General features: G+C 43.3%; 1 protein-coding gene across 8 annotated transcripts in view; it reads right to left on the reverse strand.

Moving 5' to 3' along the window:
• Positions 1-355: 355 nt before the first annotated feature.
• The window catches only part of PTPN13 (protein tyrosine phosphatase non-receptor type 13), a 266,849-nt gene continuing 247,901 nt past the window's right edge, over positions 356-19,303 (reverse strand). For all 8 annotated transcript variants that reach the window (XM_040417981.1, XM_040417980.1, XM_040417978.1 and 5 more), the window contains 10 exons: positions 18,408-18,557; positions 14,142-14,224; positions 13,750-13,802; positions 13,002-13,084; positions 12,226-12,374; positions 10,395-10,485; positions 3,873-4,210; positions 3,022-3,237; positions 1,889-1,951; positions 356-944 (listed from right to left, as the gene is read on the reverse strand). In XM_040417981.1, coding sequence (XP_040273915.1) covers positions 873-944; positions 1,889-1,951; positions 3,022-3,237; positions 3,873-4,210; positions 10,395-10,485; positions 12,226-12,374; positions 13,002-13,084; positions 13,750-13,802; positions 14,142-14,224; positions 18,408-18,557 — 1,298 coding nt within the window. In that variant the 3' untranslated portion in view covers positions 356-872. The remainder of the gene's footprint in view (positions 945-1,888; positions 1,952-3,021; positions 3,238-3,872; positions 4,211-10,394; positions 10,486-12,225; positions 12,375-13,001; positions 13,085-13,749; positions 13,803-14,141; positions 14,225-18,407; positions 18,558-19,303) is intronic.

The raw sequence follows: 19,303 nt of genomic DNA on the forward strand, positions 1-19,303 counted from the left end.
TGGCCTGGGCAGGGCTAAGCTCCATTCAAGTGAACAGAGCTTAGCCGCCCCCAGGCAAGTGATTCTAGTCGTGATGTCACTGGGCCTGCGGTAAACAGCGAGAAGGCTGCGGCACTACCGCCAGCGCCGCTGCCTTCTCAAACAGCTGATCGGCGGGGGTCCCGGGTGTCGGACCCCCGCTGAGCAGATGCTGATGATCTATCCAGAGTTAAAAATAACTGTAGAACCCCTTTAATTTCTACTGTAAAAAAAAAACATTTCCCGAACTCAGGGTCGTCAGCCATGAGAAAAAGACATAACCGCTTAACAGGACGTGATTAAATGAAGAGGAAAACCACACAGTTGTGTATACATTGTAATGTGCACCGTTTATTTACAGGGTAGAGAACAAGCGTGCCAATACATACAGCCAGGCACAGGGTAGTCTTGTATCCTTTTGTAAAAGTATATAAATAGTAATAAAACTCTATATAAGTAAACGTTATGAAATGTATGCAATACTTACAATAAACTTGCTAATCTGGGGTCTATAGAAACAATTATTTTTAAACACTTTTTATGTGTCAACTACAAAACTAATTTTTTGATTGTGAAAATTGTTGGAAAAAAAGTTATCTGTGACTATACAGGCGTACCATATTAAGTACCATGTATACTACTGTAACATGTGTCTGTGCATTAAAATACTGTCTTTATAACCGCTTTCAACCCAAACAATATAAAACAGCAGTATAAACAACTGCTCTTGGCATCCACTGGAGCTGATACCTGGCGAGCTTGGTATAAGTAAGCTACTAAAATGCAGCTCTTGTTCATTAACTAGTGGCCCTTTCATTAGGACCCGTATCTAAATTCAGAGATTATATGATCCATTACTGGTTCTCTTCTGCTTGCAGTCTTTGCAGGACATAGAGGATCACTTGATAACAAAACATGTATTGCTCCTGAAATGAAAAAAAATATAAAAAAAAACAGTAGTTAGGTGCACTGCAAAAACAAAGTGGTCTCACTGCATATGAATGTGAATCATGCCATGTCGGGGGGCTCCAGCCCGCAAGCAGTGTGTACATCTCCCCCTTCTATTCTTCTCAATACACTCACAGCCTGCCATGCTACACAATCCGCTTTTGATAGAGGGATGAACTTAGCAATGCCAGTACATGCTCTGCAGTCAGACTGCCATTGTGAGAAAGCGGCTGCTTCCTCTGTGAATTTGTTTTGGTGCAGGCCACCACCTCCTCCTTTATTAGTAGAATCCCTGGGGTGGCAGGATGCCCTCCCTATAATTCGCCCCTGGTTTAGTATATGAAGCTGCTATGCAAAATACAAACTATGCATACTCTTATTCTGCAGTCATGTGTTACTACCCCCTGTTCTTGTAAACCTTCAAATACAGTAGGAGAAGTTACAAGAGATGCACATCCGCTTTTTTTTTTTTTAGCAAGCTTATTGACTTCAATGGGTCTATAGTCTGCATTTTGTAGATATTCAATCTTTCTGCGGATAAGACATATGGATACAGAAAGCACACAGATCATCCGTAACAAATACAAATGTGCATACACATATAGGGCTGGCTTTACATACATTTTTTTTTATGCTGTGTTTTTTATTTTGTCTGCATTTTTTCAGAGCAAAATATGAAATGGCCAGTAGGAAGTTATAAAACACCCTACAAACACTGTGTTTTCTGTAGCGGTGTTTTAAGACCTAGCATTTCCTGAGTTTTTTTTTTGTCCCTTGCCATTTTTTTTTTTTAAATCACAAAATGCTGTGAAAAAAAAAAAAGGGAGAAAGCAACCTTAAACAGAACAAAATTAGTCACAACCCACCCATAAACAGTATACATGTTTAGTATTCATGCTAAGATTACAATACATAAATTTACCTCTGTCTGTATCATCCCATGTCTCTGAAGCCTCATTGTTCGTACCAAATCTGAGATACTGAACTGGGGAACCAAAGAGAATAGCAGTTAGAAGTCATAGTATCTGCTTGTACATATTAAATGCAGGAAGTAATAGAAGGCTTTTTATCATTAGTTTTATCTTTTGGGAGAAATAAAAAACGCCCAGAAAACACTGGCCTCAATAGTACATTGCTGAGACCAGTGACTGGCTGCAGCAGTCATGTGTTGTCAATGTGAAATCACTGCTGCAGATCAGTAAACAAACCACCAGATTCTGGAAAACCCCGATTCCGGACCACCCGCTGACAATATATGTCTGGGCAGTCCATGCATAGCTCTGCAAGGATGTTTCTGAACATCCTTGCAGAGATGGCAACTGCATACTAACAATGCATCTCCTAGAGTGGGGAGCCCTCTGCCAGTGACAGCTGGGACCCACACTGAGAAGGCAGGGACTGTTTATTTTTACCATCCTGCCCTTCTCCATAGCTGTATACACAGTGGTCAATGAGCGCTGTGTATACAGATCAGGAAGCTGCAAAACAGCCACTTCTTGCTCCAGTCCAAGTGATTATGTCATAGCTGGAGGGTATCTGCACAAGCTGCTGGGTCTTTGCAGACCCAGAGGAGCTCTGCAGTGAGGCTTTACAGCATTGTAATTGTTCATCAAATTAAAAAATAACCCACCACACCGCAGTTTCTAGCCTCATCCTTGACCTATACATCACGTATATCAAAATGACTGTTACTGAAAAGGGACATAATTTGAAAAAAAGTATTTTAGTTGTACTTTGTTCACAGATAAAAATGTGGAAAACAATATATATTTCGAGTTTTAAAAAAATGTTCTGGTATAAAAAAATAAATAAAAAAAATTACTAGAATAAAACTGACATAAAAATAAAGGCCAACATATCAGCGAAAAAAGGTGAAAAAAAATCGTATGGCTCAAAGAAGTAGGTACTGAAAAAACTAAATGCATCTGGTCAGGAAGGGTGGGGGTCGGGGGTAAATGGCCCGGTCTTAAAGTGGTTAGGGCTATACATTGGCAGCAATGTTTTCATGCAGTTCTGGACTCACATCTACAACATAGCAGACCTGTTTGGACTTACCTCTAAATCCCTGCTGATTAAACCCAGCATGACATCAATACATATAAGTGTGCCGGAGCGCCCAATGCCTGCACTACAGTGTGTGATAATAGGTCCATATTTGTAGATATATCTCATGTAGGAGATGAATGTGAGGAGCTGGTTTGGATCAGTTGGGGTATCATGATCTGGCCATGCAGTGAAGTTCAGATGGGCAATATGTCGTACTTCTCCAGTCTATAAAAATGTAAAAAAAAAAAAAAAAAAATTAAAATTAACTCATTACCTGTCAGTAATAAATATGGCAAAATTGCAGTTCCTCACATTACAGCTACGTTAAAGGGGTAATCTCAGCACAGATGTCAAGAAGAATGCTTTTCTCAGTAAATGTTCTATGCTTAATTACAGAAAATGCTTTTATCAAAAGCTTATCATGGTCTGGTGACGTGTTGATTATGCAGTTCTTCCATCCTCTGGTCTTCACCAGTGCATAGGCTGCAGCAGAATGCACCTAATACATAATGCCACAGCCAGGGCATATGCTGCACGTGCAGTACTGTAATTAGAAACATTTTAAAGAAATCCTAAAACCCTGCAGTTTTTGCACTGGTGACAGCCTAATAACATGCAGACAATCCTTGTTATAGAGATCACTTTTCAGCAGTCATCACATTATCATCACAGGTAGAATTATAATGAAATTGTATAAGACCTCTGTATAAATAACATAGGATCCACCATTCACAATGGTTGATGGTCCCAGCTTATCTACTTCCCCTCCCTGCACAATGATCTCTGCACATGTCTAGAAAACTCTCCCATAGTCCATGAACATGTCATGTACTGCGTCAAGCAAATTTGTAAATGCTCACCTGAACATCGTGTAATTCCACAACTCGCAAGACAAAACTTTCCAGCTGCAGTGTTTTTACTAGGGTAAGCTGAAGTTCACTGGTTATCCGTACAGGTCTGCGTAGCTCATCGGGCCAGTACCTCTGACACTTTATCTTCCCACCTTCCATTTCCTGGGTCATCATGGCAATCACTGTGGCTTTCTGCTCCCACACCATCTGCCAAAAATCCGAAACTGTACTTGGAAGTGGTCCTTGGCAGGCAATATATATGAATTCCTCATTGCCCACTGGCATCTTGATGTAACTTGCATTGATATAGCCATCCTCTGTACCAAGTGGTACTCTTGTAGAATCATCTGTAACAATATAGGCAATAAATGTACCTGTAATAGCAGTTAGCACATTAGTAAATCCATCTGTCTGATGTCTGTCTGTCTGTCTGCCACCTGCACTTCACTGTTAGGCGTTTAGTGCAGTGTGTCTGGATGATGGAGATTGAGTGATTTGCCCGGTCACATGACCCTCCATCAGCAGCCATCTTATGGACCGGACCTCTATGTGTATGGCACAGAAGAGCAAACGGAACATAACATTAACAAAGGATATATTAGTAAGGCTAGCTTCACACTAGCGTTTTGAAATCCGGCAGGCTGTTTTGGCAGGGAACAGCCTGCTAGATCTCTCTGCGTTCCAGCATTGCTGGAAGCTTAAATATTGTCATCCGGCCCATTTACTATAATGGGCACTGGCGAAGATCCGGAAGCAACCCGGCAAATATGCTAAGAATTGGCTGGAAGAAAACTGCTGCGCTCCATTATTGTGGCTGCTTCTTAGCGTGTGCTACAGAGAGTCAGGGAACAGATTTTCCTGTTTCTCCATGTTTAAGTATGGGCAGATATGAAACCAGCTAGTCTCCCCCCATTAGCTCACAGAAAACTGCTGAAAAGTGCCAGATACAAGTCATATATGGCCAGAAACAGTATTAGTCCTCACGTACACACATATGCAGTGGCGGATTACAATAGGGACGTTCGGGTCGGCAGCCCCGGACCCAGCACCGCTAGGGGGCCAAACGCAGACCTGAACGCCCACATACTGCGGCGGGGCACGGGAGCATATAGTTCCCTGCTCCGCCGCCGGTCACCACCATAGGATTCAGGCCTAGTAGGCCTGAGGCCTATGCAGTAGTGAAATCCCGGCGCAGGTGTGCGTGATAACGTCATCGCGGACATAAGTGAGTATTTAGCCTTTAGTTTTTATTTTAGTTTTTTTTTTATGTGCCAACTTTGGGGGACATGGGGGGGACACACAGGAGGACATGTGAAGAGACAGTACATCGGGGGGAAATTGCAGTATGGGGGAAAATTACTATGTGTAGGAAAAATATTATGGTGGGATTACTGTGTGGAGGGCAAATTACTATATGGGGCAATGTGGGGGAAATTACTTTGTGGGGGAAACTACTGTGTGGGGGAAACTACTGTGTGGGGGAAACTACTGTGTGGGGGAAACTACTGAGTGGGGGAAACTACTGAGTGGGGGAAACTACTGTGTGGGGGAAACTACTGTGTGGGGGAAACTACAGTGTGGGGGAAACTACAGTGTGGGGGAAACTACAGTGTGGGGGAAACTACAGTGTGGGGGAAACTACAGTGTGGGGGAAACTACAGTGTGGGGGAAACTACAGTGTGGGGGAAACTACAGTGTGGGGGAAACTACAGTGTGGGGGAAACTACAGTGTGGGGGAAACTACAGTGTGGGGGAAACTACAGTGTGGGGGAAACTACTGTGTGGGGGCAGTGTGGGGGAAACTACTGTGTGGGGGCAGTGTGGGGGAAACTGCTGTGTGGGGGCAGTGTGGGGGAAACTGCTGTGTGGGGGCAGTGTGGGGGAAACTGCTGTGTGGGGGCAGTGTGGGGGAAACTGCTGTGTGGGGGCAGTGTGGGGGAAACTGCTGTGTGGGGGCAGTGTGGGGGAAACTGCTGTGTGGGGGCAGTGTGGGGGAAACTGCTGTGTGGGGGCAGTGTGGGGGAAACTGCTGTGTGGGGGCAGTGTGGGGGAAACTGCTGTGTGGGGGCAGTGTGGGGGAAACTGCTGTGTGGGGTAAACAACTGTATGGGGGCAGTGTGGGGGAAACTACTGTGTGGGAAATTACTGTATGGGGGCAGTGTGGGGGAAACTACTGTGTGGGGGCAGTGTGGGGGAAACTGCTGTGTGGGGGCAGTGTGGGGGAAACTGCTGTGTGGGGGCAGTGTGGGGGAAACTGCTGTGTGGGGGCAGTGTGGGGGAAACTGCTGTGTGGGGGCAGTGTGGGGGAAACTGCTGTGTGGGGTAAACAACTGTATGGGGGCAGTGTGGGGGAAACTACTGTGTGGGAAATTACTGTATGGGGGCAAACTACTGTGTGGGGGCAGTGTGAGGGAAATTACTGTATGGGGGCAAACTACTATATAGGGGCAGTGTGGTGGAAATTACTGTGTGGGGAAATTACTTTGTGGGGGCAAACTACTATATGGGGGCACTGTGGTGGAAATTACTGTGTGGGGGCAAATTACTATGTGGGGCAAATTACTGTGTGGGGGCAAACTACTACATAGGGGCGGTGTGGGGGAAATTACTGTTTGGGGGGGCAAATTACTATGGGGGGATTACTATAGGGGGCAGTTTTTGGGGAAACTACTATATGGGGGCAACGCGGGGGGCATTGCTATTGGGGAGGCACTGTAGGGTCAATTCTATTATTTATGGGGACACTATACAGGGATTATTACCTGGAGCACAATATAAGATGTTGTTATTACTGGGGGCACTCTAGGGGACATAATTACTGCTGTAGACATTATAGGGACATTTGGGGTAATTTATCAAACTGGTGTAAAGTAGCACTGGCTTAGTTGTCCATAGCAGCCAATCAGGTTCCACCATTCATTTTTGACAGCTCTTTTGGAAATCTAGTTTTACTTTACATCAGTTTGATAAGTGACCCCAATTACGGTATGTCTATTAGGGTCACTATTTTTTCAGCAGGCTAGTACCTGGGGCATTGGGGAGCACAACGGGCACAGTATTGGGAGTGGCAGCAGGATGACACTGTGGGGACACCAGGATGGGGAGGTTGATGGAAAAATTGAGAAATCTAACGTGTCTTTGTTACAAACTCTGTAGAGACGAGATGCGGCTGAAAGAATTTGTCAGGGCGGTCTAATGGAGGAGAAGAGGAGAGGAAAGAGAAGGTCTACATGACAGGAGATGTCACTGGATGTAAGAGGTATGTGGTGCTGTATTCTCCTCCAAGTCTTTTTTTATTATAATTATATGTATTTTAAATTTGGCGACCAAATTTTTCAGTTTAGGAGCCAATTTGGGGTATTTTTTTTTGTCTGGAGATGTCATATGGCCTAGGAAGAGACCGTGGCGCTCACGAAGCCCCGCAGCCTTTTCATACAAAAAAACTAAAAACTAAACTAAAATGCACATATGGCATCTTATTCCGAAGAATTACTGAAAACAACCATTACACTTTAAGGACTGGGTGAGTCTGATGCACTCAGAATACTGAGATACCATAGACACATCCATGGGGTTTTTACCGAGGAGGATATAGCACTAATCTGTGCTGATTGTAAAGAGGACCTTTCACCTCTCCTGACATGTCTGTTTTAGTAATTACTTGCATTCCCCTTGTATTACCAATTCTGGAGCATCTATTCTTATGATTCTGTTGAGCCATTCCTGTATTATTCCTGCTAGAAGTTTACAAATAAATTGCCAGCAGTCTGCAGTAAAGGTACTACTGGGTGTTACCAGTAGAGGGTGTGTCTGACTCTGTCCAACCAGTGCTTCTGGTGTTAGACTGTGCAGTGACACACCCCCAACAGGTAACACCCAAATGTACCTTTACTGCAAACTGCGGGTAATTCATTAATTCATTAATAACCTTCTAGTAGAAAAAAAGGAATGGAGTCATAAGAATAGATGCTTCAGAATTGTTATTACATGGGGAATGTAAGTAGTTACTATAACAGACATGTCAGGAGAGGTGACAGCTCCTCTTTAAGTGCTTGATCCTTTTTTGCCTCTCCAATACACTGTATGAATGGGTTTTTAGATCGCTGGACAGGCAGAAGCTCCAAAGCACACCACTGCTCCTGTCTGTGCCAGCGCTGCTCTCCTAAAGCCTGGCAGAGGTGTGCTATGCCAGGTTTTAGCATAGCGGGCACAGCAAAGCAGTGATGTGCTATGCTTAACTTCTGTACTGTGCTTGCTCTCTCCGCCAGACCCTGCACAATGCAAGGCTTTAGCAGAGTGGAACGAGTGGGCGCAGGGCAGGAGCTCAGGATGAAAAAAAAAAAAAGTATAATATAATTAATGCCAATCAATCATGTGGCATACTCCTGGCATCATGACTCCTGGGTAGTTATGCCAAAAGTACAACAAGTGACTACTGAGGCCTATGATTAACTGCAGCGATCATGTACCGGGCACTTGAAAAAAATCTTCTGTGGTTTTCATTCCTTTTTTTCCAGAAGTCAGATAGTCCCTTTAAAGAAATGATATTGCACTGTAATATATTACGGTTAAAGCTGATCTGTCACCTTAAAGGGGTTATCCCATGACTAATGTCATATAGTACATGACAACCTCTTTCTAACAAAGCTAGAACCAGCCCTGTACCTCACATGGATCCAGAGATCTCCCCATTCAATGCTCTGCTAGATTGATATCAAGCTGGCCGCTCAAAGGGAGTGTCTTTTCTGCTGCAGCTAAGGGGGCGTGTCCATGCTCTCCCTATCCCAGCTCAGTGGGAGTGTCTTTTCTGCTGCAGCTAAGGGGGCGTGTCCATGCTCTCCCTATGCCAGCTCAGTGGGAGTGTCTTTTCTGCTGCAGCTAAGGGGGCGTGTCCATGCTCTCCCTATCCCAGCTCAGTGGGAGTGTCTTTTCTGCTGCAGCTAAGGGGGCGTGTCCATGCTCTCCCTATCCCAGCTCAGTGGGAGTGTCTTTTCTGCTGCAGCTAAGGGGGCGTGTCCATGCTCTCCCTATCCAGAGGGGATATGATAGAAACTTTTAAATACATAAAGGGAATCAACTCGTTAAAGGAGGAGAGCATATTTAAAAGAAGAAAAACTACCACAAGAGGACACAGTTTTAAATTAGAGGGGCAAAGGTTTAAAAGTAATATAAGGAAGTATTACTTTACTGAGAGAGTAGTGGATGCATGGAATAGCCTTCCTGCAGAAGTGGTAGCTGCAAATACAGTGGAGGAGTTTAAGCATGCATGGGATAGGCATATGGCTATCCTTCATATAAGATAGGGCCAGGGACTATTCATAGGATTCAGATATATTGGGCAGACTAGATGGGCCAAATGGTTCTTATCTGCCGACACATTCTATGTTTCTATGTTTCTATCCCAGCTCAGGAGCCAGTTGAAGGATGAAACTGAGCATGTGCGGGCATCTCAGTGAGCAGGACAAAGAAATAAGAAAAAAAAAAAAAAAACAGCTGGTGGCGCTATACAGATACATTTTATTGAATAACTCACTGGCTATGCTAAATTTTTAATTACCGTACATACAATTAGAAAAGTATTCAGAACCAGGTGCTGGTTTGAAAACTCTAGAATATTTTTTGTGGGAGAACCCCTTTAATATGTTGCCTGGTATACAGAGCAGGGTGAGCGATCTCCTCATGGATACAGAAAACCAAAACTATATAGGTTATAGCTGTATTCTTAATAAGATGCTATTAACCAAACAACACAACTGGGGAATTTATTATTCCCCCGAATGGCAGTTTTCTGACGTAAAAAAAGTCACAAACCCGACTTATTAATTGTCATTGCACCTTAATTTAGAAAAGGCACAGAGGCCCTGGCGGGAAGGGGGCGTGAATAACGATAGACATCTATGACATCTAGGAGGCTGCAGTAGATTTCAGTCTGGTGCACAAATCTATGACGAGGCCTGCACCTTTGTCTACAGTAGGCGCATCCTCTGGCTGCGCAGTGGAAATCAAGACTGGTGAAGAAAACGCCCATCTTGATAAAACTCCCCCAATATTTTTTGGACAATTCAGGCATAGTGTACCTGTCCCCATACTGGGACAGCACAGAATGATGACCGCTTCACTGGAATAACCACAGGTTCTTTGAATGGCGAGATCTTCTCCATTATTAATTAATTCATTTTACTAATTTAACCAGTTTAGAAAAGTAATAAGGGTTGTTCGACCCCCCCCCCCCGCCGTCCCAAAAAATATATAAAAATTGGTGAAATTATTTAAATCAAAGAAAAAAACTCTTCTATTGAAAGCCACTCAATTCCAGCATAGAGGTTCCCATCCCATTAACCGGTATTCAACTTTACCATAGATAGGATCTCATCACTTCCAGTACACTGGGGCCTGGAAGCTGTGGGGACACTGGAACAGAGGGGCTTTAAAAAAAAAAAGGGGGGGTGGGGGGTTGGACAAACCCTTTAAGTGGATACAAAATACCAGAAAGCATATAATAAAGTAGTATCAAACACCTGAATGACTTACATGGAAGGATATTCTTGTATCTGTTTTTCTTTCTGTTATCTTTAGATTGTCCTATAAGGCATTCATCTAGTGGTTTTAAATCTTGTAACTCCTGTGGATATGTAACATATAAAAGTTGAATGGATAATTTTATTATCATATTTTTTTGTAGAAAAACAGTTAATAGAGAAAGCATGCTCTCTCTGATGAGGCGTATTTAAGAGGTTTTCCGGGATTATTTAACTGAGGACCTATCCTCTGCATCAGTATCTGGTGGGGGAACGACACCTGGGACCTCCGGCGATCAGCTGTTTGAGAAGGCACTGACACTTGCAGAAGCGCGTCGGCGGCCTTTTCCAGCTTTGCCTAGTCCATGTGACATCATGTTCATCTGTCATGTGGCCTAGGCGCAGCTCAGCCCCAATAAAGTGAATGGGGCTGAGCTGTGATACCAAGCACAGCAGCTGTATAATGGACAGCGCTGTGCTTGGTGAGCAGAGGGAATGCTGCAGTGCTACTGTAAGCGCTTGTGCCTTCTCAAACAGCTGATCAGCGGGGTCCTGGGTGTTGTACCCCCACAGATCAGATACTGATGAGCTATCCAGTGGATGGGTCATCAGTTAAAAAAAATCCTGGAAAACCCCTTTATGGAGCATCTGTCAGCATGTTCAACCCTACTAAACCAGGCATACTGCCTGTAAGGGTTGAGCATGCCAAGTTAAATGATTTCTTAGTAGTTAAAATCTGTGGCCCCGTTTTAGGGAAATATGTACTTTTTCAATACACTAATAAAGTGTTCGGGATGGGCGAAGGGATCATTTAAAGGGTTTTTTGGTTATAATAAATTTTTAGCAAGTGCCTGCAGCCTGTCTGCAGAAACAGAAGATTCATACTTACCTGCTCCACACCTCTCCGGTCTTCCGCTGCCTCCACCTTCTGGTCCCCGCACTGTTTTCTTCTGGCGGTGCATGGTCGTATGCACCGCTCCAACCAATGACTGGCTCCAGCGATGATATGGCCACAAGCAGCATGTCACCACTGAAGCCAGTCATTGGCTGGAGAGGTGCATGTGACTATGCCCATGCAGCACCGGACAGTGCAGGGACCGGAAGATGGAGGCATCGTGGGGGATTGGGGCAGCATGGAGCAAGTAAGTATGAATCTTCTAATTCAACATGCAGGCTATGGGCACTAGCTTGAAACTTGAAGCAGTAGGTCTGGTTTAATAGGCTTGATCATGCTGATAGATTCTCTTTAGAGCCCTATACGGGTAAATAGTCAAACGTGTTCATAAGAATGTGCAGATCATTGGGCCTTGTAAAAACATGGCAGTGATCTGCCGACATGCGAGCGGCCATGTTGGCCAGCTGTTTACTGCGATGTAGATTGCATCTTTATACAATCCTAAAAATCATCATTGTCAGCAGCATAAAATCTAATATTTTGCCCTTTATGAAAAACCAATCAGATTGCTGATTTAAACTTTTTTTTTTTATCCGTGAGCAAATTTTCACTTGATATCTGCCCTGGTTCTATCTACATAATGGCGTGTTCACACAGCAAAACTTCTGAAAAATCTGCTGTGAAATCCATGGCAGTAATCCAGTGCAGACCGTCTGATCTGTGCCATGGATTTGCAGTTTGTGCTGCTGTGGATCTACATTTGGATGCGCTTCATTCAATAGGGCTAATCTGTAGGTGAAGAAGTGGCAGTATCATTTTATTTCTTTCTCAACACCGATACTACATCTAAATACTGTGACTGTGTGAACTACGAAATACGTGGAAAATCCATCATGTGAACATGCCCTAAGCGTCTTTTGTTTTCTCCTTGTAAAAGACGCATTATTACCTCAAACTCCTTGGCGGGCACGCCTTGTTCCAGCATACTGTGTATCTGACGTATAACACTCTTCAACTTATTTTCCGAGTACCGGCCCAATGGCATCACTTGGACTAGCGGAAGTGAGGACAGCTTTTCACTTGTCACTCTGAAGCGATCTGCAATGCAAAAATCATGGTTTAGCTAAAAGGAGAAAAAAAAAACTATGTTAGAACATGGTGGAACAAGTATGACCGGTCTTGGGAATCACCAGAAAAGTTTACCAATAGGGACCGCCATACATATTAAACATAATACGGGACCTAGCTCCACAAGACTACAAACCTACAACGACCACCAATAGTCCCCAACAAAAAATACACATGAATAGTATATATATATATATATATATATATATATATATATATATATATATATATATATATATAAGAGGGAATAGCCACATGTTACTGCCACAGAAGAGGAAGCATACCAATTTGGACTACAAACTAAACAGATAATCTACACCGGAATAATGTAATGTCAATACCGCTATATTGACATTGTTCTGGTATACACTATTATCTCTTTTCACCAGTCTATTGTGTATTTTCTTGTTTGATAAAAAAAAAATGATTTTTTAAAATATACTAATTATGTGCATTTTGTTGGGGAGTATTGGTGGTCGTAGGTTTGTAATCACCAGAAATGTGACATCGCTCGTCCATGGGTGTAATATTCGGTTTTATTACAGGTACACACTCTTTCACAATCACATCAGTATAATGTGGGAAATAAGGATTTACCCAGTGAACTGGACTCTATTTTCACGTCATGACTCTTCGTTTCACCTTTCCCTTGCTTCACGGAGTTAGACTGAGATGGAGATCTGACGAGATACAAAATGGAGAATGCATAACGATGAACCATGAATAAGATTTAGTTATAATAGATGGCAGGAAGGAAAGCTGTCCAGTGTATATGTACTAAATGGGTGATCTCGTCAGACACAACCTTTCATAATGCCACTGCCACACGGCTGATGTGGGGGGTACCTGCAGCAACTCATATGAAATCAGCCACTGACTGGCATCTCTGGCTTATTCAATTCTTAGAGTAAAATAATTTTATATCTTTAAAAAAAAAGGCCTGTCATCTCTCCTGACATGTCTGTTTCAGTAAATTCTTGCAAAAACTATTCTGGAGCATCATTTCTTATAACTCTATGTTGCTCAGTTCCTCTGTTATTTCTACTATAAATTTCTGAACTGGGTGCTACTATTCCCCTATGTCCCCGCACAGTCTGACACGATCAGCACTGATTGGACAATTTCTGGGTGCAAGGAGACACCTCAAACTGGTAAAACCCAGTTGTCAATTTATTCATAAACTTCTAGTAGGGCTAATAGAGGAAAGGCACAGAATAGAGTTACAAGAAAAGATGACCCAGAATCGTCATTTCATGCGGAATACAATTATTTACTAAAACAGACATGTCAGGAGCGTTGCCCGGTCCTCTTTACATTCAGACATCTTTTTTTATAAGCTTCTTACCTTTCATTCCCATTAATATTGTTGTATGATCCCAAGCCATTCACGTTACCTGGCTGCAAACAAGAGAAAGTGATAAATAACATGAAGGCCATCGGGCACAACTAGCCTCGGCTGTTTATTTCCAATGACCATGCTCTAGAAACACCCCCATTAATTTTTTACTAGCCATATAAAATATTCATATTCTTAGATTTATGACCAACATACTTCTATCAAAGCAGCATATATGGGACAGACCTAATCCATTTCATTTAGTATCATGCCTCCCATGAAATGTATTGTGGATACAGTCTGACAACACAGTGACATAGGACAGTCACTGCAGAAGTCAGAAACCTCTCGTGGTCCAATAAGAGACCTGTATTTAGAGCTAACACTAATTATTCCTGTACCTCAGGAGAGTCATCCGGTAATGAGAAATCATCACAATCGGTGTCTTCTGCTTTTTCATCGAGGTCTTCTTCAGTTTGATCCACTATGATACAAAAGATTAACAAAAGTAAACATTAAAAAAAGACGGTACAAAATATTAAAAAGGATTAAAAAAATCGCAGGCAATATGTGACAAATACACAGAAGAGCAGAGCATTTCTTTTTAATATTACAGTTACATGGTATTAGAAAATGTAACTCTGACACTACCTAAAAGGGAGTCTGTCGGTACTTTTGACCTGGAAAAACTGCTCACAGGGCTGGAAAGCTTTCAAAGATGCATACCGCACTTCAGTCTCAAAATCTGGAAGTCTTTTTAATATGAAAAAAACATCCCCAAAAAAAAAAAGAAAAGTTCAGTCCAGATCATCACCCCTTAATGCCAAATTAAGGGGCTGATGATCTGGATTGACCTTTTATAATGAGCTTCGGTTAGAAAGGGGTATGTTTTTTTTAACTCAATATTCATAGAAAACTATGTTTCAAGAATTTTTGATTTTCATTTTGGGCGTACTGTACCGCTGAAAATTTTATACAAAATACTGTCCTGAAGCAGTCAGCAGAGAAGTATGTAACGCGTTGTTATTTTACTGCAGCTGTGAGGGAAATATGTCATCTGCTACTATATAGAAGATGATAGAAGATGTAGAATTGGGATGACGGCGAGACAGCTCTATTGTTCTCTTGATAGGCCTAGATAAAGAAGCCCACAGAACAGCACTGCACTCATTAGTGTAATGTGTGATGCCCTGACCGAGTCACTTATCCCCCTTCCCTCTCTGGTCGGAGTGAATGGTCTGACTGAGAAAGTCAAGGTAAGTTGTTTTGCCATGCTAAAAGTCCAAACAAAAGGGGGAACTTATGAGCCAGGCCATATCCTCAACACTATCCACCTATTTTATACACTGCTCAAAAAAATAAAGGGAACACTTAAACAACACAATGTAACTCCAAGTCAATCACACTTCTGTGAAATCTAACTGTCCACTTAGGAAGCAACACTGAGTGACAATCAATTTCACATGCTGTTGTGCAAATGGGATAGACAACAGGTGGAAATTATAGGCAATTAGCAAGACACCCCCAATAAAGGAGTGGTTCTGCAGGTGGTGACCACAGACCACTTCTCAGTTCCTATGCTTCCTGGCTGATGTTTTGGTCACTTTTGAATGCTGGCGGTGCTTTCACTCTAGTGGTAGCATGAGACGGTGTCTACAACCCACACAAGTGGCTCAGGTAGTGCAGCTTATCCAGGATGGCACATCAATGCGAGATGTGGCAAGAAGGTTTGCTGTGTCTGTCAGCATAGTGTCCAGAGCATGGAGGCGCTACCAGGAGACAGGCCAGTACATCAGGAGACGCGGAGGAGGCCGTAGGAGGGCAACAACCCAGCAGCAGGACCGCTACCTCCGCCTTTGTGCAAGGAGGAACAGGAGGAGCACTGCCAGAGCCCTGCAAAATGACCTCCAGCAGGCCACAAATGTGCATGTGTCTGCTCAAACGGTCAGAAACAGACTCCATGAGGGCCCGACGTCCACAGGTGGGGGTTGTGCTTACAGCCCAACACCGTGCAGGACGTTTGGCATTTGCCAGAGAACACCAAGATTGGCAAATTCGCCACTGGCGCCCTGTGCTCTTCACAGATGAAAGCAGGTTCACACTGAGCACATGTGACAGACGTGACAGAGTCTGGAGACGCCGTGGAGAACATTCTGCTGCCTGCAACATCCTCCAGCATGACCGGTTTGGCATTGGGTCAGTAATGGTGTGGGGTGGCATTTCTTTGGAGGGCCGCACAGCCCTCCATGTGCTCGCCAGAGGTAGCCTGACTGCCATTAGGTACCGAGATGAGATCCTCAGACCCCTTGTGAGACCATATGCTGGTGCGGTTGGCCCTGGGTTCCTCCTAATGCAAGACAATGCTAGACCTCATGTGGCTGGAGTGTGTCAGCAGTTCCTGCAAGACGAAGGCATTGATGCTATGGACTGGCCCGCCTGTTCCCCAGACCTGAATCCAATTGAGCACATCTGGGACATCATGTCTCGCTCTATCCACCAACGTCACGTTGCACCACAGACTGTCCAGGAGTTGGCAGATGCTTTAGTCCAGGTCTGGGAGGAGATCCCTCAGGAGACCGTCCGCCACCTCATCAGGAGCATGCACAGGCGTTGTAAGGAGGTCATACAGGCACGTGGAGGCCACACACACTACTGAGCCTCATTTTGACTTGTTTTAAGGACATTACATCAAAGTTGGATCAGCCTGTAGTGTGTTTTTCCACTTTAATTTTGAGTGTGACTCCAAATCCAGACCTCCATGGGTTGAAAAATTTGATTTCCATTTTTTAATTTTTGTGTGATTTTGTTGTCAGCACATTCAACTATGTAAAGAACAAAGTATTTCCGAAGAATATTTAATTAACTCCGATCTAGGATGTGTTATTTTTGTGTTCCCTTTACTTTTTTGAGCAGTGTATTTTATATTATATATTTTTTTTATACTGATGACTAGGGATGAGTGAACGAGACGTTTTCAGGTTCTGGTTTGACGTTCGGGTGGTTGGAGGAATTACGCTATGGATTCCGTTAGCACAGAATATAAATGAATTATATTAAGAGGCATTCTGTTTTGCATCCCATCATAACAGCAGTTTATCGACAGGATAACGGATCTGTCTGATTTCCGCTATGCAGGACAAGACTTTGTTTTCCGTCCTGCATAAATGTTGGGTTCGATCATCCCTACTGATGACCTATCCAGAGGATAGGTCATCAGTATCTGATCTGTGGGGATCAGCTGTTTGAGAAGGCATCTGTGCTCACAGTAGCGATGCGGCCTTCTCCGTGCTCGCCACTATATTGTATAGCAGCTGTGCTTGGTATCGCAGCTCAGCCCCATTTACTTCAATGGGGCTGAGCTGCGCCTAGGCCACGTGACAAATGAATGTGAAATAACATGGCCTAGGAAAAGGCTGCAGCGCTACTGCCTTCTCAAACAGCTAATTGGCGTGGGTCTCGGGTGTTGGATCCTCACCGATCAGACGCTGATGACCTATCCAGAGGATACGTTATCAGTTAAAAGCTCTCGGAAAACCCCCTTTAATGTTCACATATAGGCATTGTCCCTTTAAGTGAGCTGGTAACTCATCTTCACTAAAGACAGATATGAGCAGTGAGTGAAGTGCAGAGGAAGAGAAGAGAGACAGTGGAGCCTGAGAAATAAAGGAGGTATTTTCTATAGCAGGGATCAGCAACCTCCAGCACGCCAGCTGCTGTGAAAATACTACTCCCAGCATGCACACACTTACTCGGCTGTTCTTGTAACTCCCATAGAAAGAAGTGAAAGGAGGATTCTGGGAGTTGTAGTTTCTAAACAGCTGGGAGGTTGCTGATTCTTCTTCTATAGCAAGATATATTACAAAGTTTCTTAGTCTCATTTGTACTATTGGTTTTGAAACAAAAGCTTCTCTTTAAACATACTGTACCTTTGTGTATGGTTTTAGTAGTATCATGGCGGAACCTCAAGTAACCTCTGGCCATTCCCTAACAATGAAGTGCTGTCAGCTCTCTGCAGTAAGTGCTCTACTACTACTCCCCTGTAGTCAGGTGATGGCTCTAGTGCCCAAACAAGAGCCCACTACAGCGGTCACTCAAGAGCACAGTGGAGGCTGCTGGGGCACTTACTGAAGAGAGCAGAGGACTTAACATTAGGGAACGCTAAGAGGGCAAATGTGGTAGTGGCATGTCTCCGATTAAAACTCTCTCAGTCATGCTGCTACTGAAACCATATACACAGGTATGTTTCAACAGATTTCCAGATCTAGCACAGGCAGCACTTTAGCAGAGTCCAAAATTCTGACTCCCTTTAAAGGGGGATGCTAGTCTCAGTAAAGATTTGCTGTCACTTGCTGATTGGTTGGGCTCACTGATAATCAGAAACTATGGTCCCCTTGTCATTTTATACGTATAGTGCCAATTTCATTCTGAGGACTGCAAAAATTCTGAAGGAGCTTCAGAGTTCCACGGAGCACTGAAAATATATCATTCTAGCAATCACCGGGTATCCTGCAGATTTTACCTCCATGATACCCAGGATGGCATGTCCGGGCAATATGCGAGTTTGTGACAAATGAAAAGAACCAACAAAGTTATTTCGGTAGAGAAGGCTTTCCTTGCAGCAGATGGTCAGTAATGGCAGGTCTATCAGCATGTGCGGTTACTAGTACCTGAATAGTTGTCTTCTGAAAGTGCATTCTGACGACTAAGCTGCAGAAGGTTCTGTGTTTGTTCATGGACAACGTCAAGCAGGGACTGTATAACATCATTCTGATCCTCCTCATCGTCCTCACAGTAATTGTTATTGCTCTCATGGAGCTCTGGATTTTTTTTTAAGAGGAACAAAAATACAAGAAAATGGCACAAATTGATTATATTATTGTAGTTCAACCAAATTAAGAAATGAAAAATTGAGAAAAAAAACTGTAAGTCGTGTGGAATACCTGCAAGTAAATCTAACCCAAGGACAATACGGTCTAGATGTCATCTCCTCCTCTGTCAAGCTCTCAGTGGTTGGCTCATTCATGTAGGTGTGCATGTAGTAATTTGCGAGGCATGTAGTTTAACCCATTAATAACACGCGTGACCTGGTCATCGGTATAATATATTTTTTTTCATGCTATTCAAGTCATTGTGTATTTCTTCGTTATTATGATTTATGGTTAAGCACAATGTATTTGGAATTCTTTAGAATTATTTGGCCTTTAGGGTGTAACAAAGAGTAAAAACAATGGGGGTACAAATGTCACTCTTGATATTCCCCTGCGCAGCCGGAGGATGCACTTACACATCATATAAGTGCACTGTTCGGCCATCCATGTGCTTAGATTGAAACCATCAGTGAGGATTTAAGCCCAAAAACTTTTGTTGATCCCCTGCCCACACCCCGCCACCTTTTCAGAAAGTGGTGAGAGCAGTGTAGAAATGGCACTTGTGCCTAGATTTAGGTGCAATGGCATTTAAAATGTCACAAACACGTTTTGTAATATAATCATTTAATTTTCACTTTTTTTGTGATTTGTGAACTTGTCCCCCGGATGGTCAGAAGAAACCTCTGGGGGACATG

The sequence above is a fragment of the Bufo bufo genome, chromosome 2 (genome assembly GCF_905171765.1).
Source record: "Bufo bufo chromosome 2, aBufBuf1.1, whole genome shotgun sequence".
NCBI classification, from domain to species: Eukaryota; Metazoa; Chordata; class Amphibia; order Anura; family Bufonidae; genus Bufo; species Bufo bufo.